This window comes from Pocillopora verrucosa, chromosome 8 (assembly GCF_036669915.1).
Source record: "Pocillopora verrucosa isolate sample1 chromosome 8, ASM3666991v2, whole genome shotgun sequence".
Lineage (NCBI taxonomy): Eukaryota > Metazoa > Cnidaria > Anthozoa > Scleractinia > Pocilloporidae > Pocillopora > Pocillopora verrucosa.
The window spans coordinates 23,266,343-23,293,321 of NC_089319.1; the positions used below are offsets into that span (position 1 = coordinate 23,266,343).

General features: G+C 39.0%; 2 protein-coding genes across 4 annotated transcripts; one reads left to right on the plus strand and one right to left on the minus strand.

The window, feature by feature from the left end:
* Positions 1-412: 412 nt before the first annotated feature.
* Positions 413-8,485, plus strand: LOC131792534 (serine/arginine repetitive matrix protein 2). 2 transcript variants are annotated; one of them, XM_059109926.2, is made up of 11 exons: positions 413-509; positions 1,476-1,687; positions 2,259-2,446; positions 2,638-2,721; positions 2,890-2,952; positions 3,300-3,358; positions 3,763-3,980; positions 4,452-4,998; positions 5,170-6,805; positions 7,491-7,619; positions 8,057-8,485. In XM_059109926.2, exons 2-11 carry the CDS (start codon positions 1,477-1,479, stop codon positions 8,150-8,152), a joined length of 3,231 nt encoding a protein of 1,076 aa, XP_058965909.2. In that variant the 5' UTR covers positions 413-509; position 1,476; the 3' UTR covers positions 8,153-8,485. The 2 variants fall into 2 exon arrangements, with proteins under 2 accessions (XP_058965909.2, XP_066027696.1); XM_066171599.1 differs by having other exon boundaries at positions 440-504.
* Positions 8,486-9,096: 611 nt separating this feature from the next.
* LOC131792536 (endothelin-converting enzyme 1-like) lies at positions 9,097-26,871 on the minus strand. Of its 2 annotated transcripts, none has more exons than XM_059109927.2 (20): positions 26,536-26,871; positions 20,631-20,675; positions 20,056-20,246; positions 19,227-19,478; positions 18,465-18,530; positions 17,515-17,628; positions 17,238-17,363; positions 16,612-16,751; positions 16,121-16,349; positions 15,537-15,635; positions 15,154-15,231; positions 14,785-14,885; positions 14,429-14,487; positions 13,914-13,965; positions 13,551-13,618; positions 13,066-13,190; positions 11,074-11,139; positions 10,441-10,536; positions 9,914-9,990; positions 9,097-9,504 (listed from the first exon to the last, which is right to left on the minus strand). In XM_059109927.2, exons 1-20 carry the CDS (start codon positions 26,753-26,755, stop codon positions 9,405-9,407), a joined length of 2,304 nt encoding a protein of 767 aa, XP_058965910.2. In that variant the 5' UTR covers positions 26,756-26,871; the 3' UTR covers positions 9,097-9,404. The 2 variants fall into 2 exon arrangements, with proteins under 2 accessions (XP_058965910.2, XP_058965911.2); XM_059109928.2 differs by lacking the exon at positions 26,536-26,871 and adding an exon at positions 22,160-22,511.
* Between the last annotated feature and the right edge of the window lie 108 nt (positions 26,872-26,979).

Consider the following 26,979-nt stretch of genomic DNA (forward strand, 5'->3'; position numbering starts at 1 on the left):
TTTCGCTCGTTTTTCGCTCGTACCGGGAGCGAGGCCTAAGAAAAATAAGGAGGGTACTTAAGATGATTGGTTCCTGGATCATAGATCCATGATGCATTTGGAGTAGATTCAGACCTTCTATTCTGCTTTAAGAACAAGACGATAACAAAGTTCAAAGAGGAATAAGAACACAAAGAAGAGGTTGGTTATTTTTTCTTCTTTCTTCTGGAATTCCAAGGAAATTAGCTAGTCTTGGAGTCGACAATTTCACTGAATTTTTCAGTTTTCTTCGTCTAATAATTTTTTACGTTTTTTTTCTCATTTTTCATTTTTTAGTCTAATGTTATTGGTTTTTGTTTTGTTTTGTTTTTTTGCCAGCCATTCCCTTTACTTACTGCATCCGCACCATCTGTTTATGTGTGCAGCGGTTTCACGCGAGGACGTGTCTTCCCAAAATGGCGGAAGTCAACCATGCAAAGTGTTTTTTGTAATGAGTCTGCTTAAATAGCTTTACAAAACTGCTTGGTGAGGTAGTTATAAGTCATTCATCTTTGCATGTTTACATAACATTTTGAGTCAACGAGATTTTAGTGCTTCGAGTCCGTTAATGCGTTTTTTTCCCGCATAAATTGCATACAGACACGTTCGATGATTCTAAAATTATGAGCTTTAAATACTTTTGTTACAGTAAGTTGCCTGTGTGCAAGTGAAGTGGCTTTAAGAATTGGATATGTTTGCAAATCGTTTTGTTGCTTGTGCATAGATATCTCTCAGCTGATAACGGTATGTTTCACATGTACATACAGTACAGATTCGTGCTTATTGTGTAACTTCGATGCAGCCGGACATGCTTATGTAATGTCTAAAATATTTTCACTTTCGATGGTTGATTCCTCATTAAACCTCGAAACTGCATCCAAATTTCACTCACTTGATTCTTTATATTTTAGCTGCAAAATAATTATGTTTCTAAAATTTACCAGTGTTACGTCAAGTGATTTAAGTTTTCTCAGAAAACAGTCTTATTTGACAAATTTAAAGTGTATTTAAGGTGAATTCTTGCATTTTTGTTCCTGCCTCAAGACAGATCGGCTTGATTTTAGATTTTAGATATAGATATCTTTGGTATAGCTTCAAAATCAGAATGTATGAAACTACCCTTGATCATAATTTACTGTTTCCAGGAAATGAACATTGAATCATACAAAAATGCACTACTTAGCCAAGTTATTCGCACTTCATATGGTCAAATTGCTAGATTTTGGGATCTCATGCCTTATCACAGTTTAAAGACCTCAAAGCTGTCACAGCATGTGAAAGCATACAATTAAAATTAATTCATATCTAATTACCATGATCAAACCAGCTCAGTTCAAATGTTAAAGGTATGCATAGTTTCCTGAATGTTTATCCTTGTGGAAATATCAAAAAGGGACTGAAATTTGTTATGACGAGATCATTACTAAGTAATATATCTTCTCATTTATCAAACACAGAATGTCAGCTCTTCTAGACAGTGATAGTAGTGATGGAGAAGATGAAGATTTTGAAGGTTTTGTTGTCAGTCCTGAAGAAAAGGCAAGCTACAGAGTGTGGTCAAGGAGAAGAAGAGCTTTAAATGCGGTGGATAGTGACTCTGAAAGTGAAGATGATGATAATGAGGAAGATGATGAGGAGGATGGAGACGGTGAAGAAGAGGAAGAAGAATGTGAGGGTCCTTTTCAATGTGAAACAGGGGTTGCTTACATAGCTGCCAAAGTGTATCCCTTCTTATATAATATGTGGAATTTTATAGAAATTTTGACTGGTTCTTTCTTATGATCTATTAGATGATTTCAACAACTTTCTTGCTTTTTTTATTGTAGAAAACAAATACATTCCATGTTGCCATGTGTCTACAACTCAGAAATAGATCATGCAAGAATTCAAAATGTGGTAAGAACATCAGTGACTGGCTCAGTTGGCTCGTCCCAGTCTGCCACTTTTTCATTCTTACCACATTTTGATGTCGTTTGTGATCTACCTGTATTTCTGAACAGATGCATGGTGATATGGAATTTATTCATTAATTCCATAACATGAAGGAGCAGGGAGGATTGATCTATGACACAACTGATAGTATGCTCAAAATGGCAAGTTACTGCTCAGGATTTTGTCAACTTTTCTCTGCAGCTTGCTGTTATATATTCTGGTGAGAGGAGAGAGAGTGGCAATACCAGAGTTTGACTTCAAAAAAAGTAAAGAAGATCCTAAGATTAATTTTAAATTGTATTCTGTAGATGAAGAAAATGACGAACTTGATGCTGTTCTTGATGATGTGAACTTTGATGAATCTGGTGAAGAGACATCCACAAGCAACACTGACCAGTGTCCAGTGTGTTTGATGTCTTTTAAAGAGCAGCTACTGGGAACACCTAACAACTGTTCACATGTGTTTTGTTTTGAATGTATACAGGAATGGTCAAAGGTGAGAAGGACATCCAGAACCTTACAGGTTGATAACTTTCAAACTTAAAGGAGCTTGGTGCAAACTGGAACTCGGTTTCACAAACTTCTCTCACCTCAAACTTATAGACTAATAAAGTGATGAGGAAACTTGTTTTATTAACATTGTATTCAAGAGACATGATTTTTCTGTATTTTTGTTTCTTTGGATAGAATGCCAATACTTGTCCAGTTGGACGGAAACCTTACACTGAAATATTAGTGCATGCTTCAAGGAAAGGACCTGTGTTACAGAAAGTAAGACAGCTATGTTGAAAATCTAAGTTCATGTGATTAAGACCCTAAACTTACTCTAAGATGAAGACATTTGCTTATGTCTGTAGTCTCTTTCAGTGTAGGCCCAGTGTGTTTGGTAATCAGTGCACAGTGACATTTTCTTCACTTGAATGTCATATTTTGATTTAGATTCCAGTTGAAGAAAGACTAGAAGAAGAAGATGACATGGAGGATGATCCGACATATTGTGAGGTATAGTTATTCATTCAGGGGTTTTATCTCACTATTTGTGATTCTTGGCCCTTTTGTTTCACAATGTGTGACATGGTTCTTGGGTTTTTACACCTTGTTAAGAGCTGACAATATGTGAAATCATGATCTGATCCCCAACAAATAATACACATGAAGTAACTGTTTTCCTTTTCTTAAGACATAAGACTTTGGTATCTATCACTTTGATGTAACTCAAAGTATGAACTATAAAATTAATGATAATAATTATACTATTAAAAATTCAAAGTTTTTGTTAAGCTTGGACTAGTTGCATGGTACTTTGGACAAGAATCCTACCTCAGTTTTGACTTTTCATCTGTTTTAAGATTTGTAGTCTTTATGACAGAGAAGAACAAATGTTGCTATGTGATGGATGTGATAATGGGTGAGTCTTGACGCAAAGGCTTCTAAGAGTTGTGTAGAGTTACCAAGGTTATACTCACTGTGATATCACCTTCTATAATAATCCAAAATTTCCAATATGACAGCAATAAAATTGGAGGCTTATTTCCCAACCAGTTCAGTCTTATAAACCCCTTTGTTGTTGATAACAGCTCCAGCTCTTTGATATCATTTTATTACCATTTCAGTCTCCGCTGCTTTTAGTTAAGTCAAATGATTTGATAAACAGATATTCTTTAGGTGCCAATTTTGCAGCTTTATATATGGGAGTAAGGGTTCTCATTTCAACAATTGTTCTGGTTTGCAGCAGTTTTTTTTTTATTTTTGGCTTTTTGTTTTATGACTATCACATGAAATGCCCTATTTTTTTATTCACGTTGTTTCTAGTTATCATATGGAATGTTTAACGCCACCTTTAGAATTTGTTCCTATTGAGGAGTGGTACTGCCCGACGTGTTCTAATCAACAAGAGGGTTATGAAAACCCTGAGGACCTCCCTCAGGAGGGACACAGGGAAGGAGGTGTGAGAGAGGTGCCTCTTGGAAGGCCACGTGGGAGACTACAAGGAAGTACTTCAAGGCGCGTTTCTGTTTCGGAACGAACAGGTTAGCTTTAAAAGGGTCATTTTATTTTAAAAAAGAATAGAGTTATGGAATTTGTGGAAAGTGAACCGGAATGCACCGATGTAAAGCAAAAGCCATGAGATGAGTGAAACATACCGAATTAGATGGGGGGGGGGAAGAAGCGGGGAAGAGGGGTGAGAGGGAGAAGTGAAGGAGAGGGTGAACTTTGTGAAGGTATCAGAGCCCCAAAGGGTGGTATGTTAACAGTACTGTCGTTTTTATTAATCCATTTTTTAATATATTTCAAGGATATGCTGCCTTTTTTTCAAAATCTTGTTTTTAAAGACCAATTGTCATACTGGATACGTTCTTCGAGTGAGACGTACTAAAACATAGGAACAAACGGGGTAATTGGCGTAAGAAATCATGAGCTTTCATTGAGCCCAATGTGCCAGTCGAACGTTATTAATAAAAGGTCTTCCATCCTAATATTACAAAGTCTTTGTATTGTAGCCCCAGCCCGAAGAGCTCGAACAGTCGCCTCGACACGAGGTCGAGGCAGAACCCGCACCGCCCGCAGACGAGGGCGAGCGAGGAGTAGCAGTCGGGGATTGGGGCGAGGGAGCAGCACTAGAGTTCGATCGAGTTCAACCACAACTGGAAGGAAAAGGAAGCGTAAAAAGAAGAGGAACAAGAGTAAAAAGAGGACGGGCACATCGAGTACAAGAAAAGGAAAGAAATCATCCACAAAAACAACATTGAAGGGAAGAAAGCGGCGTCGAGTATGCGAGGAAGACGAAGTATCGCCCTTTATCTACGAACCTGTTAGGCGTGGAAGAACAGTTCATGCCCGACTGTTGGAAAGTTTGAGTGCAGCGGGTCCTTCCGGCGCTGAGCCTGGCCGCTCAGCGTCTCTTGGAAGAGCACCTTTTCCTAACAGAGTCGAACCTAGTTCGAGTTTTTCGTTATTTGGGAATGCTTTTGCCCTGTATGATTTCGACGATCAAGATGAGGACATACCCGAGACAGTTCACACTGAGGGTCAGGGTAAAGTTTTGAGGTAAGGTACTATGCAAGAATTAAAACAGGTGTTATCAATTGTGTTTCCCTCAGCGATCGCATACTCGGCAAACTGAACCAAGGAGAATCAGCGGCAAGCTAGACCTTACACTAGGGTCATACACGCTGTATATGATATAAAGCGTCCTAATTTAGTTTGTTTGGTTCAAAGCTCGGCGCCAACTGACCCAGATGTCCTGGGATCTATATTTCAAGACTTGGATTCCTTGCACAGTCCCGACGTGCATGTCGCGCGTGACGGGAAATTGGTGCAGTCCACTGACCAGTCTTCGACTAAGCATGTCAAGAATAGAGATGCACAGTCAGTACGCAGCATGGACGAAATAAAAAATGAAAGTAATTTGGAGACCAGATGTGGAGACCAGAGGTGGAAACCAGAAGTGGAAGAGAAAAATTTAGATGACGAGGACAAAAAGACAAAAACTACGGATAGTACCAAGCATTCATCTGGCGACAAACAAGGAGAAAAGCAGGGCTCGAGGATCGAGACCATTTCTGTTAAACTTTCTTCTTCCAAGTCATCAGAGGAAAATTATACTGGTGCATGTAGGAAACTGTCAAATGCAGGAGAAATTCAAAATAGCTCTCTTGCGTCGTCAACGCCTTTAAAAAAAAGTTCTCCCCCTCTAACTTCCCCCTCTTTAAAACCGATGCTCTCTGGTTTCAGAATTCCAAAACGGAGCTCAATTTCAGAAGATAAACTGAATCAAACGCCACCAAGTTTTCATGGTAACTCGTCAAGCGTTAATCAGGTACGAAGCCAAAATTTTGCCGTCATTTCCAACTTTAAAATACCAAAAAGGAAAAACTTATCTCCAACAGAAACCTCTTTCAATACTGTTAGCAGTAAGCCTGTCAAATCCGTGGGCCAGATGGTAGCGACGCGTTCTTCAAGTATTGTTAAACCAAGAGATACGTCATTGTATCGCTTATCTCTAGACAAAGTTGTTTCTCAGTCATGTCCAAAATCTAATGCTACAGAAAGTTCCCGCGTTCAATTTAACAGCGTAAGGCCTCTCCTGCGAGAGCACATAACGAGGCAAGATTCACGGAGTGAGTCAACATCTGTACCAGGGGTGACTAGCGTGACTGGTGTGACAAAATATCATGCAAATAATGTCACTGGCGTTACGTATAAACACACAGCCAGCTCAAGAACCACAGCACCTTGTGTAACGAGTTCAAGTAATACCGCTGCATGTAAGACAAAGTTTGCTGGCGCAGCTCACAGTCATGATAAAACCACGAACATATCGTTGCCTTTGAGCAAGACAGTTCCTATTATCGATCAACCAGCAAAAGAGAAAGAGCAGCGACGTAGCAATATCGAAATAATAAGAATGTTGAATGAAAAGCAAAGGAGCATAAGGGAGCAGATGTTTGGTGATCGTAAATGCACCTCCGTTTCTGGTGACTTGGAAAATGCGCATGCGTTACGACAAAAGGGACTTCATGTTTCTGAAAAGTCACCAAAACGTGGGATTGTGTTACCGATTGCTGTGGTCAAACCATCTCCTCACGCCCCAAATGTCCTAAGAAGCAGCTCAAGTTCCGTACGCTCTAACAATTCAGAAAACTCGCCAGTGAAAAGTATTGCCAGTGGAATTATAGATGCACACAGCGGTAATACTGAGGAGTTAAAAAAAGTGTGCTCAGAATTTGATTCACCCACCTCTCTTGGATGTGAAATTAGCGGCTCCAGTGTCGGACATGAGGCGGGGGCCGTAAAACGCGACAGGGAGGCAGTGACAGGAGTTCAAAGTGACAGAGAGCAGCAAAGAAAACTGGTAAGGCTAAATAACAAATTATGATGTTATGCAAATGTGTCTGCTATCTTGAAGAATACTTGTGTGTTAAGGGCAGTTTTTGCGAGAGCATAAACACTTTTCTAGCGCCACTGTCAACCATTCAGTCTTTGGAAATATTATTGAAAGGTGTTTTGCACCCACGGGAGGAAAACTACCCACAATACCTTGCTTCAGTCGAACGTGCCTGTAAGTAGGACCTGATCAATGTCTGGGCAACCTATGGTTTGCACGCACACACTTTAGGTACTTAGTATCCTTCCTAGAGAAGAAGCAATTCTTCCCATCACTCCTTGAAGCAATTTTCATTTCAGTGTCTAAAGTATTCCGGGTTGCATTGGTTTTGTTTTACAACGATCTGCGATTGATCTAGAAAACTCGCGCAACTCGGTAAACTAATAACATTTAAAGCTAAAGCCAATCCTGATCTGGTTACTTTCGTTTTCCCGCGCTTGAGGTAGTAAACGTGTCATTACTCCAGACATCTTATTGGCTCCTTGTTTAAATTTCCCACTTTTCTTACTGGCTGTTGCTAAGGACAGTTGATCGATGTGCGATCTCGCGATATGAAAATCAGTTGGTACGTGCACTGCAACGCTTACGAAGTTAATTGCTTAAAAGTTTCCGCTTGTTTTGTGAGATTTTCCTTACCTCTTTTATTTTCCAGGGAATAGCACGACTCCAACGGCATGAGCAAATAGTCGATGAAGTTAAACTGGCACTGAAGCCATTCTTTAGACATGGAGAGATCACAAAAGATGACTACAAAGTTATCATGAGAAAGAGTGTGGAAAAGGTTTGTTTGAGAGAATTCTTTCAGAGTAGAACATGTTACTATCCTGAGAAGCAGTCACTAAACAGAGGTGAAACTTCATACACGCTACGACAGTCGGGGTCAAGAAAACTTGAACAATTTTGGGCGGCTACATCTTCCTTCATTTTTTGGCCTTTTTTTAATTCTTCTTTTTGGTGCACCTCTAAGTATCCTTTGCTATTCACCTCTAAGTATCCTTTGCTATTCACCTCCGAACAACTCGCGCGGCATTTGCACTCGAAATGTTTGTAGTCGTTGTAGGAATAAATTAGTTAAAATCATCTTTTCGTGATACTCGAGGCTCGGTAATATTCACCTCTAGCCACCTCCACTTAGTTTAATAGTTGTTACTGATCGTAAGGGCTTTTTAAGGGCTAAAACTTTTGTTTGCTTAAACACGGTTTTTTTCCCTTCTTCAGATTAAAGAATCAAGTAGCAGTGTGGACAGGGAAAGAGTTTGCAGACTTGTAAAGAAATACATCAAAAAAGTCAAGGGAGATAAACTTGCACCGTAAATTTAAGGGAAACAATGGAACTAATGTGATTGTTATCAAAAGTGATAGAAAAGGTTCATTTGTTCGGTTGACTGTTGCGAGAATATTTCAAAATATCCTCTAAGTTTTGTACAGGTTTATGCAATTGGTGTATTTTATCGTACCTGTTTCAAACCTATTTTGAGATTTCAAAGAGTTTAATTGGGAAGGGCTTACACACTTTATTCTTATTGCTATTGTTATGTTTGTTTTACAACCTTCCCAAGGAGGTACATTTTACACGCTAAGTGCGACCAGGGAGATCTTTGAAATGATAAGAAGGAAAAATAAAAGATGCACTATCACGTTGTTAGAGGAAGGCTTAGCTATTTTACTTGCCCCTTACTTGGTTACATCAGGTAGCTACATTTTATACCTTTTTGCTCCTGGGTTTTCCTGAGCAAATGGAACTGTACATGAAAATCACTCGCTTAGCTCAATTACGATCAGCGATGTGTTGAGGCATCTGGTCGAATGATAACGATGCCAACATATTTATGTGATATATTGTATAATGGATACATCACGATGAAAAATGTGGTCTGTTGTTCATTCATTGGAGATTTACGGTTGCACATTACATTAATGAGGTAGTACCAATTATCAATATTCGCTCAAATTTCTTTTTCCAAAGCTTTATGTCATGTGAGAAAATCGGAGACCAACAATACGAACTATTATGTTCACTAATTAATATCGAAAGGCTTTTCCTGGAACGATGCTTCCCTGACCATCAATTTTTGCTAAAACGCTTGCGGAGCTGGTCGCTTTGTTATTGGTGTAATCATAGTGACGAAGGATTCATGACTGAAGGAATGGCTGACAACAAACCGTTGATTATGTGAGTAATCATCGTGTCCGTCTTGAAGGTATCCTTTTTAAGTTTTCGATAGTAATTTAAACTGATGACGCAGTAATACAGTCTATTAACTAACAATTAATTTTATTCGCCTCTTTTAGGGCAACATGGAAGCTATCGATAAGATTACATCACGTTAAAATTTCTTCTACAACACATTCGCTCCACTAAACACTATTGGTGTTAAGAAAACAAATATGTTCTGCTCTAATTTTTTACATACTCTCTTGATGTTAGTATTGAACAAGTTATTAGCTGCACAAACTACTGTTTTTTTTCAAAAGCAAAAGTAGCACCATTTTGCTTAGATTTTTCTACTTACTCTAAGAACGGCTTTCAAACATAAAAGAAACCGGTTAAACTTCTATCACCCGATCACCACACAGAGCACTTCTGTCCTGGGTTCATTTCCTTTCCTTTTTTGCAGCTGTAGGCGTCTGCAAACGTTTTGAAGTTGGATAGTGGACCAATTACCCTGTTGACAAGAGTACAATTTTTGAACGAGCTTCATATGAATTGATAGTTTGGAAGATATTTGGACCATCCCCTAGTCAAGTCATCTAAGCCCGCAAATTTCGCCTTGAAACAGTTTTTCTTGAAAACTCTGATCCCAAAATGCTGTCTGACTATTGGACAAGAGGCAAAATTTAGGGAAGAAATTTCGGCGCACGCGGTTTAAGGAAAATCTTTTATCGCAATAGGAGGCAAACGAGGCTGATGATTTATTTAGAAACAAAAAAGGCTATAACAACTGTGTTTTCATGTCTTAACCCACTACATAAATATCATACAGACTTATTGGTGATTATATCTATTTTTCCCGGCTATCTAAGACTGGCGCGTCAGAATTGGCCTGACAAATAGGAGAACTGATTACAATTTACCTGTACTTTGGAAACGAGTGTACGTCAGACTCCACTTGGAAAAGAGCTGCTTCTTTCTTGTATACACTACACCAAGGCTAAAGTGAAAAGTATAGAGAGGGTAATTCATCGATGAAGATCGAGAGGTAAACTATCTTTTATTTTCTTAAGATCTCGTCCTTAAGAGGATAAAAGAAAGGGAGTTAAGCACGAATTAAAAGAAAATTAGCCACACCATTCTATTTGACCCAGTCTCCTCTTGCACCACTTTTTTCGCGTCGCACTAACCAAACTATAGCCCGTGTTGAGGGTTAAACAGAGTGCTCGCTCGTAAAGAAACTGAGACGACCTAAATGACGATTTGCAGCTTTTCATATGCACACAGTACAACGAACAAGGAATATTCCAGCCCTTTCTTGAAAAAGTGGCCTGTTAAAATGTTTCATTCTTTAAATTCCAGAGCCGAGGTTAGTTGTGTTTCCTTTGAGTTGTCGTTGGCCTCTTGTGATTATTTAAGTTTCACAACAAGACAATCGAGAACCATTTACCGTAGCAAATCCTATGAAAAACAGTTGATCCACACTCAAACCCAAGTCAGGCAGTTGTCCTTCTTTTTTATTGTCTTTAACCCACGACTCGTATGCCTGGGAATAAAATGAAATAAGATGTCTGAGTTTCGCAATGCACTAAAAAGTAAAAACTGTTTTAAATACAACTAAAAAATACAACCGTTGAGAGAGAGGGAAGGTTATCACTGACGTTTGTAAAAAAAATTAAGACATAAACCCGACTAATGAGCTAGCTAACTGATTATGTTATCTTAAAAAATCGTGTAGGTAGTAACCACATGGTACCAATGGAGTGCGACCCTGCGAAAGTAAGCCCTTGACTGGAAAAAACGTTTACCGCCAATGGGAATTTAACTTACGTTCTCTTACATCACTTACATGACGAACTGTATTGTCCGCTGATGATGCATACTGCATGTTTACCACTAGCCTTCAGTACAGACGTTCTAAAGTTCGTCAAGCAATCACTCGTTCCTACGTGGAGGAGAAATGATAACGTGACGGGCCTAGGAACGTAAGCACTTGAGGCTAGCGCAGTACAGGCATAAAGAAAAAACAAGGATACACACACAAAAAAAGAACAAACAAGCGAACAGTTTGTGTGAAGCGTACATCATAAGCAAGCTTTATTCCACCATTGTCAGCAATGTTCTCATTCAAAGTCTGTTTACCATCTATCTGTAAAAAAAAAATTAAAACAAAACGATTTTAACATTTGACTTTATGATAACAGTATCTCCATTTCTATTTTAGCATTTCTACTACGTTTATTTTTAACAAAGGAAACTAAAATGTTTAAATGCTTGGTTATCCCCTACATAATGCGTTTTTCCCCTTTTTTAACAGTCTTTCGGCTTCTGTGAGGAGTAAATGCACTACAGTAACCACACTAAGTTGGTTTCTCTAACTTTCTGGGAAGTCTACCAATCAACTAAGCAAATAAAAGAGAACAAGGTCAGGTCTTATTTGGAGTAAATCCCTTTTTCAAGAACCTGAAAATATGTATTATTCAATTTGAAAGAATCTGGCCGAGGATTCAATTCAGTAGGAATTCAAAATGATAACTCTAAAAAACCTTTTGACATATGAATGGCAACGCGCAGGTAAAGGAGGCGAGTCCTGCTGAACAAGACGCGTGGTGCATGAAGCGATTTTCTTAACAACAAAAACTCCTTTCTTGACCAAGATCTGTAGAAGCTTTCATCCTGGCTCGTTTATAATCACTCAGTAGTCAATGGCAAGCAAACCCAATCTAAGACTCTAGGTAACTCCGCTAAAGAGCCTCTTCTTCACATTGGTGATGCTCACATCAAAGTAAATCATATTCTCGGTGTTCACATAGACAGCAAGCTTTCCTTCACATCACTAAATCACTTTCCTTTCCATATCACTAAGAAATATGGATTTTTATTTAGCCAGATTTAATAGTGTATATTACGAGAAACATTCTTTAAGGTACTTTAGGCCATATATATGTTCGAGATTGAACAGCAAAATCAAGGACAAACCTTCCTTACAATCCCTCAAGTCCAACATACCGGATATTCATCTTGCATATCTTATAAGTGACAATTGAGGCTCCTGTCTTATTTGTAGTTCTTGAGAATTTTAAGAAATATCTTTAGCATTTTCTGTATATTTTAGTGGGGATAACTCCGTAATTTTTAACATTTAAATTTTAATTTTTATAAATTTTAGATTTGAGTGATAAACTCATTTTACAATTGAATTATTTTGTTGTCCCCTATTAGCTTTTTAAGCTAGAGACATGGACACTTAGATAAAGTGTTATGTTCAAAGACCACATATCAGCCACGCGACCTTGATGCCAAAATTGGAGCTCTAAGAAGTCTAAAAGAGTTGGTGCTGACTGATGTTGCACTTATGCTGTACACGGCTTATTTACTGTCACACTTTGAATACTGCTGTCCACTTCCATCAGAGATTGTAAGACTTTGATCCTTAAACTCGACTCAGCTAACTACTACACGATAAAAGCCCTCATAAACTTAGATAACAGCTAAGATTATGATTCTATATTATACGCTGCTAATATCAGAGTAAAGAAGGTACGATCAATCTCTCATCTAATTCTTAAGATGTATAAAGGAAAATGTGTCTGATTACATCTCTAATCTTTTCGAGCCGGTAAGATCCATTATAATTTAAGGACTAGTGGTCATAATCTTGTTCAACCCATCTATCATTATAGGTATTATAATAACTCATTTACTCACTAGATATCGCATTTGTGGAATCACCTTCCGTCACATATTAAGCAATCAGCAAACTTGAGTGACTTTCGCAAGAAGTCGAGGACATTTTTTAATTCAAACTTTAAGGTCAACTGCAAATGTAATTACTTTTTATCTCAGATATGTTAAATTGTTTTAGACTGATATTATAACAAGTATTTTTTTAAGTTTCGTTTTTTTTCTTTTATTTTATGTTTTTTTTTTCTTTTGCTAACTGTAATGAGTCCTAAACATAAGCTTCGGGCTCGAATTCACAGGAAAACCTGATCTCACGCAGTAATATTTATAACTTGATTGATTGATTCCTAAATTTTTAACTGTAGCTGAATTTCTGTTGAATCTGACTTACATATGTCCCAAACACGTCATAGTTGTTGTACTGATTCACCAAACATTCGGCTTTGCTTGCAAAACTGTAAGTCGAAGACAATGACCACCAATTTTTCACGTTGCCATTCTTATCATAAAGCCGCCCTGTGGAGGAACAAAGAAGTCAATCAAAACAGTCCTCAAACTTCCGCATCGATGTCAGTGTGGGCGACTCTGCGTACCTACCCCTTCCCCATCCAGCATTACCCTAAATTGCAATCAGTTTAATGTTGTTGGGGAGGGGTAGGTGAGAAGCTGCTCAGATACTGACATTGACCCAAACTTACTAAGCAACTTGGTTATGTCGTGATTTCCACCTTGGATCCAGTGCTATCTTGTTCATACAAGACTCTTCCTACCTATGCAAGTATTTGATATGTAAAGCTTGATTCCTCTTTCGTTGAAGTAATTTATCTCTTTTTGTTTTGATACTGTTACCAGTGTTATTGTTACTGTTGTTTCTACCTTGGCTGTCAAATCCATGGGTGATCTCATGCCCAATGACCATTGCTAATGACCCGTAATCAATATACCTGCAAGAAATACGTCTCTAAACGCTTAGACAAGCTACATAATTTCTGAGGCATACTTTTTTTTAAGAATATAAAATATTCCCCTTATTGTGTCTCATATAATGCATGACTTGCAAATAAAAGATTATTCTATTCTGCGGACATTTATTGCAGCTAGAATAATGTCTTCACCAGTAAAAAATGCAGCTCGCCTGAGACGCTTTTCTCGTTATTTATTGACAATTCATTTACTCTAAAAAAACTGGAGCGTTCGATCTTTCGGAACATAAGCCTAAATATATTATTAGCTGCTTACTTTGGGTAATTCTTTCTGTAAAATGGAGATTGTAGAATTCCAGCCAAAAACACTACGAAGAAAAAACAAAAAAACGATTAATTATCTTGAGATCCTAAGTCCTTGTTATGTAATATCTCACGGTAGAGACCAGTCCATCAAAAGAGTGAGGGTCTACTTCCAGCTAAAACGCGAGTGGTGCTCTGTGTTATGATCCAGTTATTAATAACCAATAAGACCTTACACTGAGATTGCAAAGGTCTGGCCACTTTTCTAGCTACTCGGCTTGAAAAAGGGTTAAAGGGATTTGCACTTGCGAGTGGAAAGAAATTCGGAATTGAATTGGTTCTGCTTCACTGTGCTCTATTATTGGTCCAGAAAATTCGCACCACCACAACCAATTAAAAGCAAAACTGGAGTTATCAGGACTTTGTCATTCGCGTTTTACCGCGCTTCAGGCAGTTTGCTTGTTTCTACTTTGAGTTCTATAATATTTTTAAGACACCTCATCGAAAATCGCTCTAAAGTTAACTCACCTATCCGGTTTTGCTGTGGACTGTAATATCCATTTACTTGTGCAGGACTTTCCATCCACCTGGAGAGAGAGCGGAAAAGGGTGAGTAACCGAGGCAGGGAGTTAAAGAACATACAGTTGCGCTCTCCTGACCATCTGCGACTTTTTCACGCTACTTACATGAAACACCTCAGTAAAAAAAACCTTATCTAATACGTGTTTTCAACAGTGAGAGGTAAGCTTTGTGGACTGTGCTAAAACTAACAATTTTCAAAGAAATTTACAATCAAAACCTGATTCCTAAGCATTCCTGGACAAGTCAAAGATTTATAAGCTAAGCAGTCATACTGTTAAGAACGTGGGCTCCGTTACACTTACATGTCCTTGTCGACTGGTTTTCCAAGAAGATCAAAATTCTTTTGTACGACCATATACTTCATCGACACGGTGTTTTCAAAATAATCATCTCCTGCATTCAGCTAAATATTTGGCAAAAAATATATATATATTTTAGTAAACAGCACACCAGTGCCCAGACTAGTGCCCAGTGTTATTCCAATGCTACACGCAAGAACAACCAGAAATGATTTTCCCACATTTGTGCCTCTGAGGAATTTCGTTGAAAGTAATCCATTAAATTTTTCCATCTGTGCGCTGTAATAAATGCCTTCTTTGACTAACATTGATTTATTATCGTGATCTTGTTCAAGACATTATTAACTCCAACCAGCTCTTTTCAGTACTCACCAGTGAGTACTGCTCGTCGAGTTTTTTGTTGTCTTTGATGAAAGGGGGGTAGCCGATGTCCTCTTGGATTGCTTTCGCCTTCGATAAAGAAATATAAAAATTACATTTAGAGGGAGAGTTTCAAGTTTATGAGTTCGTTCGGTGAAGCTGCTTCGATTTAATCGTTTCAAGAGCCATCAAAAGCACGAGCTGGTGATTCTCGTGGAAAGTTTACCCAAGCAAAAACTTCGTTACATGGTAAAAAACAATCTATTTAACAGAGCGCGCAAATGATACGTACAGCTTTCTTATCTATCAGTGTTCAAATCGTATGGCTACCAATCACGTTAGAAAATTTTGGGTAAAATTTTGAGTAAAATTTGATATTAAGTACGTAAGCATACCTTTCCTTTAGCCGATTGTTTTGTACTGTAATCCATCCAGTCTGCGTCATCCAGATTATCAATAAAACTTTGGCGGAGACGAGCAGTCATGTCCTTCACCTGGTTATAGAAAAATGAATTAAGTATACATTTTAAGTCTCCTCAATAATATTTAAGGCTATAATGCCACCAACAAATTCCGCTCTTCTCTCGATGAAAAAAAAATGTTAAATAAGCTTTGTCGCAAGTGAATGTGGCGTGTATAAATCGATAAACAGATAAACAAATCAATAAATAAATAAATTGACAAATGAACGGTTCGTTTCAGAGTCTGACCTTGCTGCATTACATGACAGAGGAAACAAACAACAACAAAACCATGGCAAAACATAAGGAATTACGACGAGTCGCCTATCTCTCTAATTTAACGAGAAAATTAATATTTTCCTCTGTGGCGAGTTTCGGAGTTAAAAACAATTTGCCATCATTAATGTAAGCGCTCTACTCACGCGTAACATGATGCGCACTGAGAATGCGCCGTGAAATACTACAGTGTGACCCTAAGGTTTGATATTTTTTTAAGGAAAGACATTCAACCATCTTACCGTTGTTTTAGTACTTTCGTCAAAATTCGCGTCGACGTACAAACGCCCTAAAGTGAAGCCCACTGGCGATATCATGGTTTCCAGACATTCAGACCATCTTTCGTATGCTACCAGTCCTCTCACTGCTCGCACGTATTTTAGTTTCGCTTGCACAAACTTGTCAGGCATTGACATCACATAGTTGTCAATCACACGCCACATGATGTAATCCTTGACGGTTTGTTTGTCTCTGCAGTTGGAGAAAACCAACGAAGATCTTTTAGGGGGACAGAAATTATTTATCGCCTAGGGAGTGCGATAAATAAGGTTCTAAATAAATAAGGTCGAGGTCTGATCGGCCCAGCCTTCTCTTACTTTTTTACTCGGCTGCTACTGGGGCGCCGTTTGCCATTTCGATCCGTTTTTCTACCTGAACGCCTGCAACAGGCTATTAAACACCATATTAAAGCTATCAAGCATAAAAAAGATTCGCTTGAACCTGTAAAACTCACGTTTGATGGTATTGTTTTGCCATCGCTTTGAATACTTTTGTATAAACTTCTGCTTGTGGATAATAGATATTATCGTTCGAACTGAAATATTTTCCCTGCTTATAAAATGCCGCGTCCAGAAATTTTGTCACGAACATTGTCTGTGAGAGAAAGAGAAGGAGAGTTAGTAGGCTAAGCAAAGGAAATAACTTCAGTAACAGTTGAAAGACCCCTCTTAAAAAGAACATTTCATTCGGACACACAGTAATTGTCCCCTATGGCAAAAGGGCACAAGTACCATTTCAAGTCAGGGCCATTAGTACCATTGGAGAAGTTACCTTGACGATTCGATTGAGGCCTTGACTTTGGAATTCCCTGACGATGCAGTGGATCGATGCCGTAGTTCTAACGCTGACAAGGGCATCGTTATGTTTCATAGAATCGTCCGAGAGCGTCAATTTGAGAAATGAGGCACATCTTAAGTTAAAGAAGTCTAGTGCCACAGGAAGTGATTTTCTTCTTGCTGATTTATACAATAACTCACGATAGAAAGCGATATCATAAATTTGAAACAAATTTAGCTGTGATTTCTACCTCCACCATCCCAATATAGGTATAGTTATGTCATGTTCGCCAGGTTTACTCACATCAAAATCTGAGGCAAACCAGAAGTCTTCAATTGTCTTGTCCAATTCGTCTAGAGATCGCCCAGATCTGTGATGCTCCATAAGAGATTCTATTATATCTTCAGACACTGTGTCGGGATCCACTGACTGAAAAAATATTTAAAAGAAAACGATTACAATTGACGGTTTTCTTTTGTTACCAACAAGATAAAGAAACTAATCGTTCCCCTGATCGAAATAGAACCTGCCCGGCTGAAATCGTCACACATTGTTATTTGCAATTAAGACAATAACACACCTCAGCAATGCTCCTCTCAAAATCATATATAGCATCCATCTTGTAATCTGAAGAAGGCCCTCCTCCAAGCAGCTTGGCAATAGTTTTCATGTAAGTCTTGTACGCCGTGCGGACCTGTAAATGGAGTATTTAAATGCTCAATAGTTATGTTTGCTTACACATGGCTAACCATAACGGTAAATTAACACAACAGGGAATCAAGGAAAAGAATAAATAGAAGCCACAATTTTGGATCCTTATTAGCTCACGCAAGAGAAGAACTGGCCTGTAGCGCACGATTTTATGACTTCACAACCCTTTTTAACGTGATGAACTCCAAACGGAAACTTTAACTTTGAAAATTAGTTTATTCTATTTATTTCGCCATTCTGATGAAAAATGATAAATTCAATTTCATTTTTTTTTTTTTTGCTTTTGTTATTATGGTTCATCCGTCACTATGTTAATGCGGAACACTCGACGACTATTGAGGTTTTAGGAAAATTAGACGGCAAATAAATGGACTCGCTGGCTGCAGACTACGAGGCGTAGTAGAGTATATTATTGTAAAGACCGGAGTGTTTATCGGGAACTAAAACCCTCATATAATCAATACGACCACTACATCCGTGAACCGAGCGGCGTACTTTTCGCTGTGCTCTCCAGTTAGATATTGTTCTTTTCACTCGCGCATAAAATTCAAATCTTATCGCCATCGTGTAACATCCTTTATTTAATTGAAATTCTTTTACACTCTTCAGTTATAAGGTACATATAGTTTCCTAATAATTGAATCTCTTAGAGATTTATTCTGGTATTACACCTTCAATGACCCCCTTCAAAATTTACAACAAATTTCACTTTCATACGTAAGTCTCAAAAACTAAAAATGAACCAGTCCTCAGACAGAAAACGCCCTTAGAACCGAGCCCTGTAAGGGCCAGAGGAAAACAGTCTCTTCATATACCAACCTTTACGCTGCTGTCTTCCTGGTCAAAATAGTACTTAAAACTCATCCCTAATGAGGCAATATTGAGCTAAACGAAAACAAAATTGATCAAGTTAGTGATTTTCGTACAAAGTAATACCGTTTAAGTGCTTAAAACTTATATGACCTCATTTGCATAATGCCGCAAGTAGCCACTACCAATGTGCGCCACAGGGTGGTTCAATCATCGACTTCTCGCCTGGAACTCCCGTTAGCCATATCCAAGGAAAAATCGGAAATTTCATACAAAAAATTGAAATTCTAATGGACGGATTCGGAATTGACGTAATAAGTCATATGTTTTTAAAACCTGACCAACTTCAGATTCTGTACTTCACATGAGCCAAATTAACCCAAATTAATCTATGAATTAATCCGGCTAAACCTGATTTACAATTAGTGTCATCAATGTTCATCAAAATAATCGATACATTTGGTCCAGATCGTGAAATGTTGGGTGTATAAATAACAGCCGGTAAGGTAAACCGTTCACCCTAGCTGAGCTAGACGCCGTGCTACAAACGCGAAGAACGAGTTGGCCAATCCGAACTCATTCGGCCACTAAGAAATTAGTTCGATCGTGATTCAGTGGATTCGATGTGGCTCATGCCAAAAAAAGGCGTCTGAACTGGACCTGGGGGTCCCATGTCAATGATGTGTGTATCAATTTTGGAAACAGTCCGCATAATAAAAAAAAACCCTTTGTATGATAACTGGTGTGGGAAAATACCATCGTAATACTTACATTAAGAATATGTTTACTGGAATCCTCTAAGTCTGTTCCTACAGTGACCTGCAGCAGTGTCTGAACGTTCAAGTCTCTCAAGACTCGCCCCATTTTTTCTTCCACTAACCATGAATTAGATCCATTTCCAGACACTGACCAGCCACCATAATCCTCTATCATTTTTTTTAAAGGCGAATTTCCACGACTCTCAATGGCAGATGTGTTTAAGCATGAATCATAAATCTTGACGGTTTTCAAAATGGAGGAGCTCTGGAAAGAATCACGGACAAAAGGAAAATTAGATTACGGAATGTACTTTTCTGGCAGTTAATGGCAGAAAAATTTCCACAGTCCCCCTTATATACTCTGTTGGCGATAACTGATCCCCATTTCCATTTCTTCTGAAAACTTGTGATCTCTACCAAAATCCTCAAATCCCGCCCCATTCTCCCCTCTCCAGGCGAAATATAATGACTAATCCTTGACGAAACTGAAGGGTATTTGAAAGATAGGCGTCCTTAAGCGAACATCTAAGTGACTGTTACCACTATTCACTAATTCTTTCTGCTCTGAGGTTAACTGAAATGAAATATTCCGAACCAAGAGGTGCCTTCAATTTTTGGATCAATGTTAGTATCTGAGCAATTGCACACCTCCCCTCCCTTTCCCCAACATCAACCCTAACTTATTATCAATTGACTAATGTTGGATTAGGGGAGGGGCTGGTGCGTAGTTGCTCAGATACTGACATTGATCCTTATTTTTAAGGGTGAAAAGTTTACACAGAGTGAAGTGCTACAAAAATAATTGACCGTTGTTAATTAAATGAAGAAACTGTATGTCTAACCTGGTTGTATTTGGTGGAAGCATTCACCATCGCTTGTTGTAAAACTTTCATGTTATCGTCGTTAACGATTGTAAAGCCGCCTACGGAACTCTGATTTCCCTTAAGCTGGTGCGTTTTGATAAATCCTCCACAAGCGTATGCATAAAAATCATCGCATGGATCTTTACTTGTGTCGATCTGATTGGAGATAACTTTATAAAAGGAAACAGTATTGATGACTGAGCATAAAGACAGGTTTAAGTGTCCAATAGGGACAAGTACGGATAGTGCATGGGCAAAAGGCATTTGTCGTCTTCAGTTTGCAAGTCAAATTAAGATCAGACTCGTCGGTTTTTGTACAGGGAGGAAAACTGAAGAGGCCGGAGGAAAAATCCTGGGGCTAGGAGGAGAAAAAGAGAAAAATCTCTCCCTTATGTGTGGCTGGGAGGATTGAGGTGAGCCTCGCCCACAGCGCTGCGAAGCAATTGTTGTTGACAGTGCAAGATTACCGCATCCCCTACAGGGAAGGCAGCTTGTCGATTGACGTTATCAATTCTGCTTCTATTCGCTTTTTATGGCATTTATGTCGCACCGACCTTTAGAGATTTTGTAACATTCCTCTGTCTTGCAAATGAGCGGCCCTACAGAAAAAAAAAAAAGAAAAAAAGAAAGAAAGAAAGGGATAAGAAAATTCAGAATACCATGAACGGCGGAACAAAACAAATTCAACCCGAGCGAGGGGAAGGATAACACGTTTTTAAGTCTCATCACGCAAAACGTTGCGAAACCAAACCACGGCTTCTAAAAGGCAAGTTACTTTTGAAAAGCAAGTGACAAGTGTATGAGCATGCGCAGGAAAGAGGCAACCACTTTCAACGATGTGAGTACCACGTCTGAGAAAAGTTCGAAGCGATGGAATCACGAATAGACTGAAAACTATTATTTTGTGGTTATTATCAACGGCCAACGTTCATAGTATTAGAGAATGTCTCGTAGGAACCACACTCGCTGAAGCCTTCTGACCGCCTCGCAGTCGTTTATTGCTTTGTCACGCAACGGATATCCCAAAGAAATGATAATGTGGAAGGATATGCAAATAACAATTTCCACTCAAGTAAAGGTGGCTGTGAATGAAAAGCCGAGTCTCATAAAGGCGACCAACGGTGGGAAGCAATCTGTCTTCCTTTCTTTCAAAAGTTCTCTTGACTATTAAGCAAAAGATAGCAGGATAAACGAATAGTTCTGATATGCAAATATTATGAATCGGGAACAGAACACATGTAGCGAGGGTTTATAACCCAGAGAAGTGATGACAGAAAGGATTATCGAATAGGCACATCAGAAGGTCTACGAGCATAAAACGATTCGCCAATATATGCAGGTGTCTTGTCTAATTTTCTTGACTTAATTAATTAACCTGAGGGTTTAAGCACAAAGAAAATGAGTTTAGGTTCACGTCAAAGGATCTTAACCAAACTACATCTTTCACTTTCTCTTTGCATTGCCAAAAGTACCCTGTAGATAAACACAATCGTTTCACAATCAGTGTTATTTTTCATTGATGAAGCATCAAACACGGTTGGAGCTCGAGGTGTGGTCAAAGTGGAAATTATGCACGATGTCTGAGACCCTACTACTTCTGCTGAAAATCAATACATCGACTTAAGTGATTAATCAATACTATGACAAAGTTCTGTCATTTACGATCTTTATTTAACAAATCATTAGCATAATTCAAGATTTTCATTTCGTTTCGTTTCCTTTCGCAAATTACAGAAAGCCTTACCGACCGAAATGGACTACACTCGATCCTACTAACATTATGTATTATGGGCATTTTCTTCGCACGTGGGAAAGAACAGAGCTTGGCCTGAGCCTCGTGACACATCGAGCTAGCTTTTAAGTCTACTTCATCTCATCGATTAAAATCTGTTTATCGCTACTGGTTCTATGTTTTTTAATGTCCACAGAGTGGATCTAAACGGCCCTGTGTACTGCATTTGCCTTTGATTTCTATTACTGCCTCTTTTACAAGTTTTTAGATGCTCTAAGCCCCCACACGATACGAGACGAATTCGGAATGTTGGTTGCACAATAAGTAATTTATATAAATAACTAAACTTACTCGTAAGCAAGTAAGCAGCTGCAACAATTCCACCGATAACCAAAACCGCCACCACAACAGCTATAATCACCAGTCGAGTCTTTCCACATTTACGCAGGCGGTACCTTATACCAACATTATCATCGACGAGTTCGACCCTGTCATCCGACACTGGGTTTCCCATTCTTCCCATTCTGAACAGCAAAGCGCTTCACGATACTGCTGTTTTTCTTTGGTTAAGTGATAAAGCAGCGAGTCAGCAATCAACAAAACTTCCCGATAACACACGGCGGAATAATTTGCGCTTTCACCTTCTGGCGCAAAGACAACTAATAATTACCACGCGATACGCACCGCCGGAATGTAAGATTAGGAAACAGGAAGTTGAACATGTCAATCATCTATTTCCAAATGCGTAGTCGGTACCACACGTTCTTCGTCGCAATTCATGCTTCGGTAGTTTGAGCCGCGTTTAAAAAGCTTAAGTTGAGTGAATATTTAAAGAAAATAGCCTGCAGGGTAGGCAATACATTATTCATCTTCATGTTTTATTCCAGCATCTTTCAGTTGGATCATTTACGCGACTCAGTCAAGATCTCCCGTATGCTAAAGATGATGAAAACTTTATTTAAAACACGGTAAAAATACCAGTATGACAATAGAAAACAAAGGAGAAATTTATCTTAAGTAAAATTTTCTATTAACTGGTTTACATATTTGCCTAGTGGGAGTCCGATACAGAGAGCCATTTATCAATTCTTCTCTTGAAGTTGCGTAGAGATTTTTTAATGCGGATATCCTCAGGAAGATCGTTCCAAAGAGAAGCTCCGCTATAACTGAAGCTACGCTTCAGGTAGTCAGTTCTTGGTTTCGGCAAATACAATTTTTGACTTGCCTCGCGAAGATCAAAGGGCAGAGTTCTCGGAGTGAACATGTTACAAAGATAATTTGGGGCGAGCTTATTAACGCATTTGTACGTTAAATTTACCTTTTGCTTCGTCCTTCTGACTGATAAGTTATCCCAGCTGAGAGAGTTGAGAAGATAGCTAGAGTTCGTATTATAACTTGATTTAGTAATTACTCTAGCAGCGCGATTTTGTAGTTTTTGTAATTTCTCAAACAGCTGTTGAGACAAGCCATCCCAAACAACACTGCAGTAGTCAAAATGTGGTTCGATGGGACCTTTATATATTTTAATAGCGGTATGCATTGAAATAAAAGGTCTGACTCGCTTAAGTGCACCGATACTGGAAGCGACCTTTTTTGAAGTTGCTTGTATGTGTCCTTCCAGGATAGGTTTTCATCTCTGTTCAGTCCGAGAGCTTTGCTATGATCTGTTTGGTTTATTTTGACGCCCTCTACATTAACATTTATTTGTCTTGTCATTTCAAGACTGTATTTTTTGACGCGAGCTAATGACCATAAACTCAGTTTTTGCCACATTGAGGCTTAACTTGTTAGGTTTGAGCCAGAGATTAATGCTTTTCAGTTCAGTATTGATTTGGGTCTCAAGACCAAGCATGTCAGATGCAGCAAAGGTAACATTCGTGTCATCAGCATACATTCTAGGGGAGCCTAAGCTTAAGCAATTTGGTAGGTCATTTATGTAGATCAAAAAGAGTAGAGGGCCAATTATTGATCCTTGGGGAACTTCACAGTTTAAAGAGCTTGTACTGGAGAGGTGATTGTTTACGTTGCATCGTTGTAGACGATTTGCTAGGTAAGATTTCAACCATTGCAGTGCATCTTGATCCACCCCATATTTAGCAAGTTTTTGCAAGATGATTTCGTGATCTATAGTGTCAAAGGCTTTCTTTATATCAATGAAAATTACACCATTGAGTAGACCTTTGTCAACATTGACACACCAGTTGTTGTTTGTCTCCAGCAAGGCAGTAAGCGTACTGTGTAGAGAACGAAAGCCAAACTAGCGACTGGTTAATAAATCATTTACATTTAGATAGTTATATAGTTGGTCGTAGATAATTTTTTCAAAGATTTTGGCCACAGCAAAATAAGAGAAAATACTAACTACTGAAAAAGCCATACCCCTTTATGGAAGTGTCAATTTTCGCCTACCGACCACTAGGACTGCCATTGAAGACTGACAGCTACAGAGCGGGTTTACTTGTGCATAAGTGATTGCGTCTCTGACTTCCGTGTTCTTCTTCTTCAACTCAGTGGGGCGATACAATTTTATCACTTTCCGAATCACGCCTCTCGTCAAATCCCGTCGGAAAAACGACTACAACGTCTTTTTCTAAGCAAGTGATTCTCCATCCTTGATCCTTGATCCGGTGATCCTTGATCCTGTTTTTCCAGGAAACCCACTTACTAACTTATTAAAACCCACCTATTAACTGATTTTAGTCCCTCACATATCAAAACCCCTCAGACGAAACCTCGACTGAATCGTTTCTTTCAGCTCAATGTTTTGTAGCTCGACCCGAGAAAAATATGTGAAATTCCCTCAATGTTGTCCTCGAGAATTAAATATTCAAGTTTGGCACGTGACGCTATCAAACTGTGTAAGAATTGTAAGAAGTTCAAAGTTCCTTAACACCACGAGTTACACTTTAGACTTTTATAAGAGATCCACGGTGCAATCTATGCGGCTTAATTAATTGATAAATTATTCGACCCTAGGTGCCATTTGCGATGTGGTCAACGGATTAAAGATAAAGTAATTTATCCGCCTCTTTAAATCCACGCGCACGCAGTTTATCTATCGAGACATTCCAACGGCGACGCTGGTAAACTAAAAATGGCGCAAAATATTGTCACCCAGTTCCTCGTACCGTCAAGTTGTAATCAAAATATTACAAGCGCAACATGCTGTGTCTTTGGAACTCGTCATTGAAGTACTCACCCAGAAAGCCGCTAGAAACAACAGACGTAGAAAAGAAAGGGCCTGAACTGGGGAAACGGGAGGGAGAAAGAAAAATATACGGGGTTGTAAGCATTTTGATTTTTTTCATTTGTGTTGTATCCAAAACCAACTCGCAGGGAAGTGGTGAGACGCCTGCAGGAAATTGGTGAGGCTGTAAGTAATGTGATGTTTCTTCTTAGAGAATCATTACATTGTCTGGCAGATGGGCGTTAATAGGAAAAAGATACATAGATTAAGGAATATTGTTTGATTCTCATGGCTGAAAAAAGTATATCAGCGAGGAGAAATTATATCGATGACTTGAACATGAAAGAGTTAAGAAGCTGGCAAAAATGTAACTAAGGCATATCGACGAAACAAAATGATGCTGTAAAGATTACCTCCCTTCACGAATTCTATAGTTCAGACCATTTTACATCGCTTGGAGCCCAATAACCCTGATATAAACGTCCGATCAAACGAAACATTTCATGGGAAGATCAATTGTTATTATAATATAGCTAATAAATTTGGCTAATCCAATTCAATTGCGCGAGCGTGCTTCATATTCCTATTGCGCACGCTCATGACGTCAGCAAACAAATCCCTCGAGAAAAAAAATTTTCCATCGGGTTGAAAATGTTATAAAACAATTGGTTCATACGTCGGCTGTGTGTTCATCGAGATATGAAGCACGCGGGAAGTTTGGAGAGTACGAAAGATGCGTAAAAGTTGCTCGAGGCGTAGCCGAGAGCAACTCTAGCTTCTTAAGTCTTAAGTCTAGCTTCTTACGCACGCTGATGTATGAACCAATTGTTAATTGGGGCAGACCTGCGCGTACTCGTACCGCTCAATTACTTCCTGTGTCGTGCACTCGTTTGGTACAAGTTCGTTCGGGTGAATCAAATTTTAGTCCTGATTAAGAGCACATTGTAAATGAATGTTCAACTGAAGGTACCGTGATGGTGATGATGATGATGAACTTGATCTCTGTGTTAAGGGTGAGAAATAGAGATTGTGGACAATAAAGAGTGAGGAAGATGAAAGGTGTGAAAAGTGTAGTGTGTGAAAAATGGCGTATGAGGAAATAAATAGCATGCAGACAGCATAGTGAAAACAATGAAGCACGCATGGAAAGTGCGTTGCGTTGAACAAATGGAAAGTGTGAAGTGGGAAGAGTATGGGATATGCGAACGGGTCGAATTTTGTACTTTGTTTGTTTGAAAAATTTCTAACCGCAAGACAAGGAGAAAGCTCGGGAGGGAGGATGGAGTAAGTAAGGCGAGTCCACGTCAGAAACCCTTTATAGGCTTCAAAACTCCAGCCCATTAGGTGTGTGCATGGCTTCAGCACACACTTACCTTGCTTGCTATTATTCTTACTTTGCACTCGTTTATTAGATTCGTAGTTCAACGCGCTCCTTTCCCTCCCCATCAACAGCTGCTTGAACCATAGACTATACAAGGTTAGCACGAGGTTAACACGAGGCTAGTTATATAAGAGTGGCATGAATGGCTTTTGCACAAACCTGAGGACGGGTTTTCAAATGGCGCCTTTTTTGTTCCTTTCGACATAAATCGAAGGATGACGATGACACCAGCAATGACACCGATGACCAATAGTATCACTAGGGCTGTGATCAACACACGAGTCGCTCCACATTTACGAAGCCGATATTGCAGGCTGAGGTTGTCTTCATCAATAAGTTCGATATTGTCATCTGCGGCTGCATTGCTCATTCGAGACATGGTCTCAACGGGATCTCAACAACTTTCTCCAAATATTTTGATTTTACCTAGGCATACAGTAAGTTAACGAACGCAAGAATGCTTTAGCACTTTGAGCGCAGGAGAGCAAAGTGATCTGATTTGCCGAACTCTTAAGGGAGATACATAACCAAAGAAGCTTCTATTGTCCTTCAGATTTCGAAATTAACCTAAAACAGGAAGTTTCTGTCAATCAACTGCGAGGG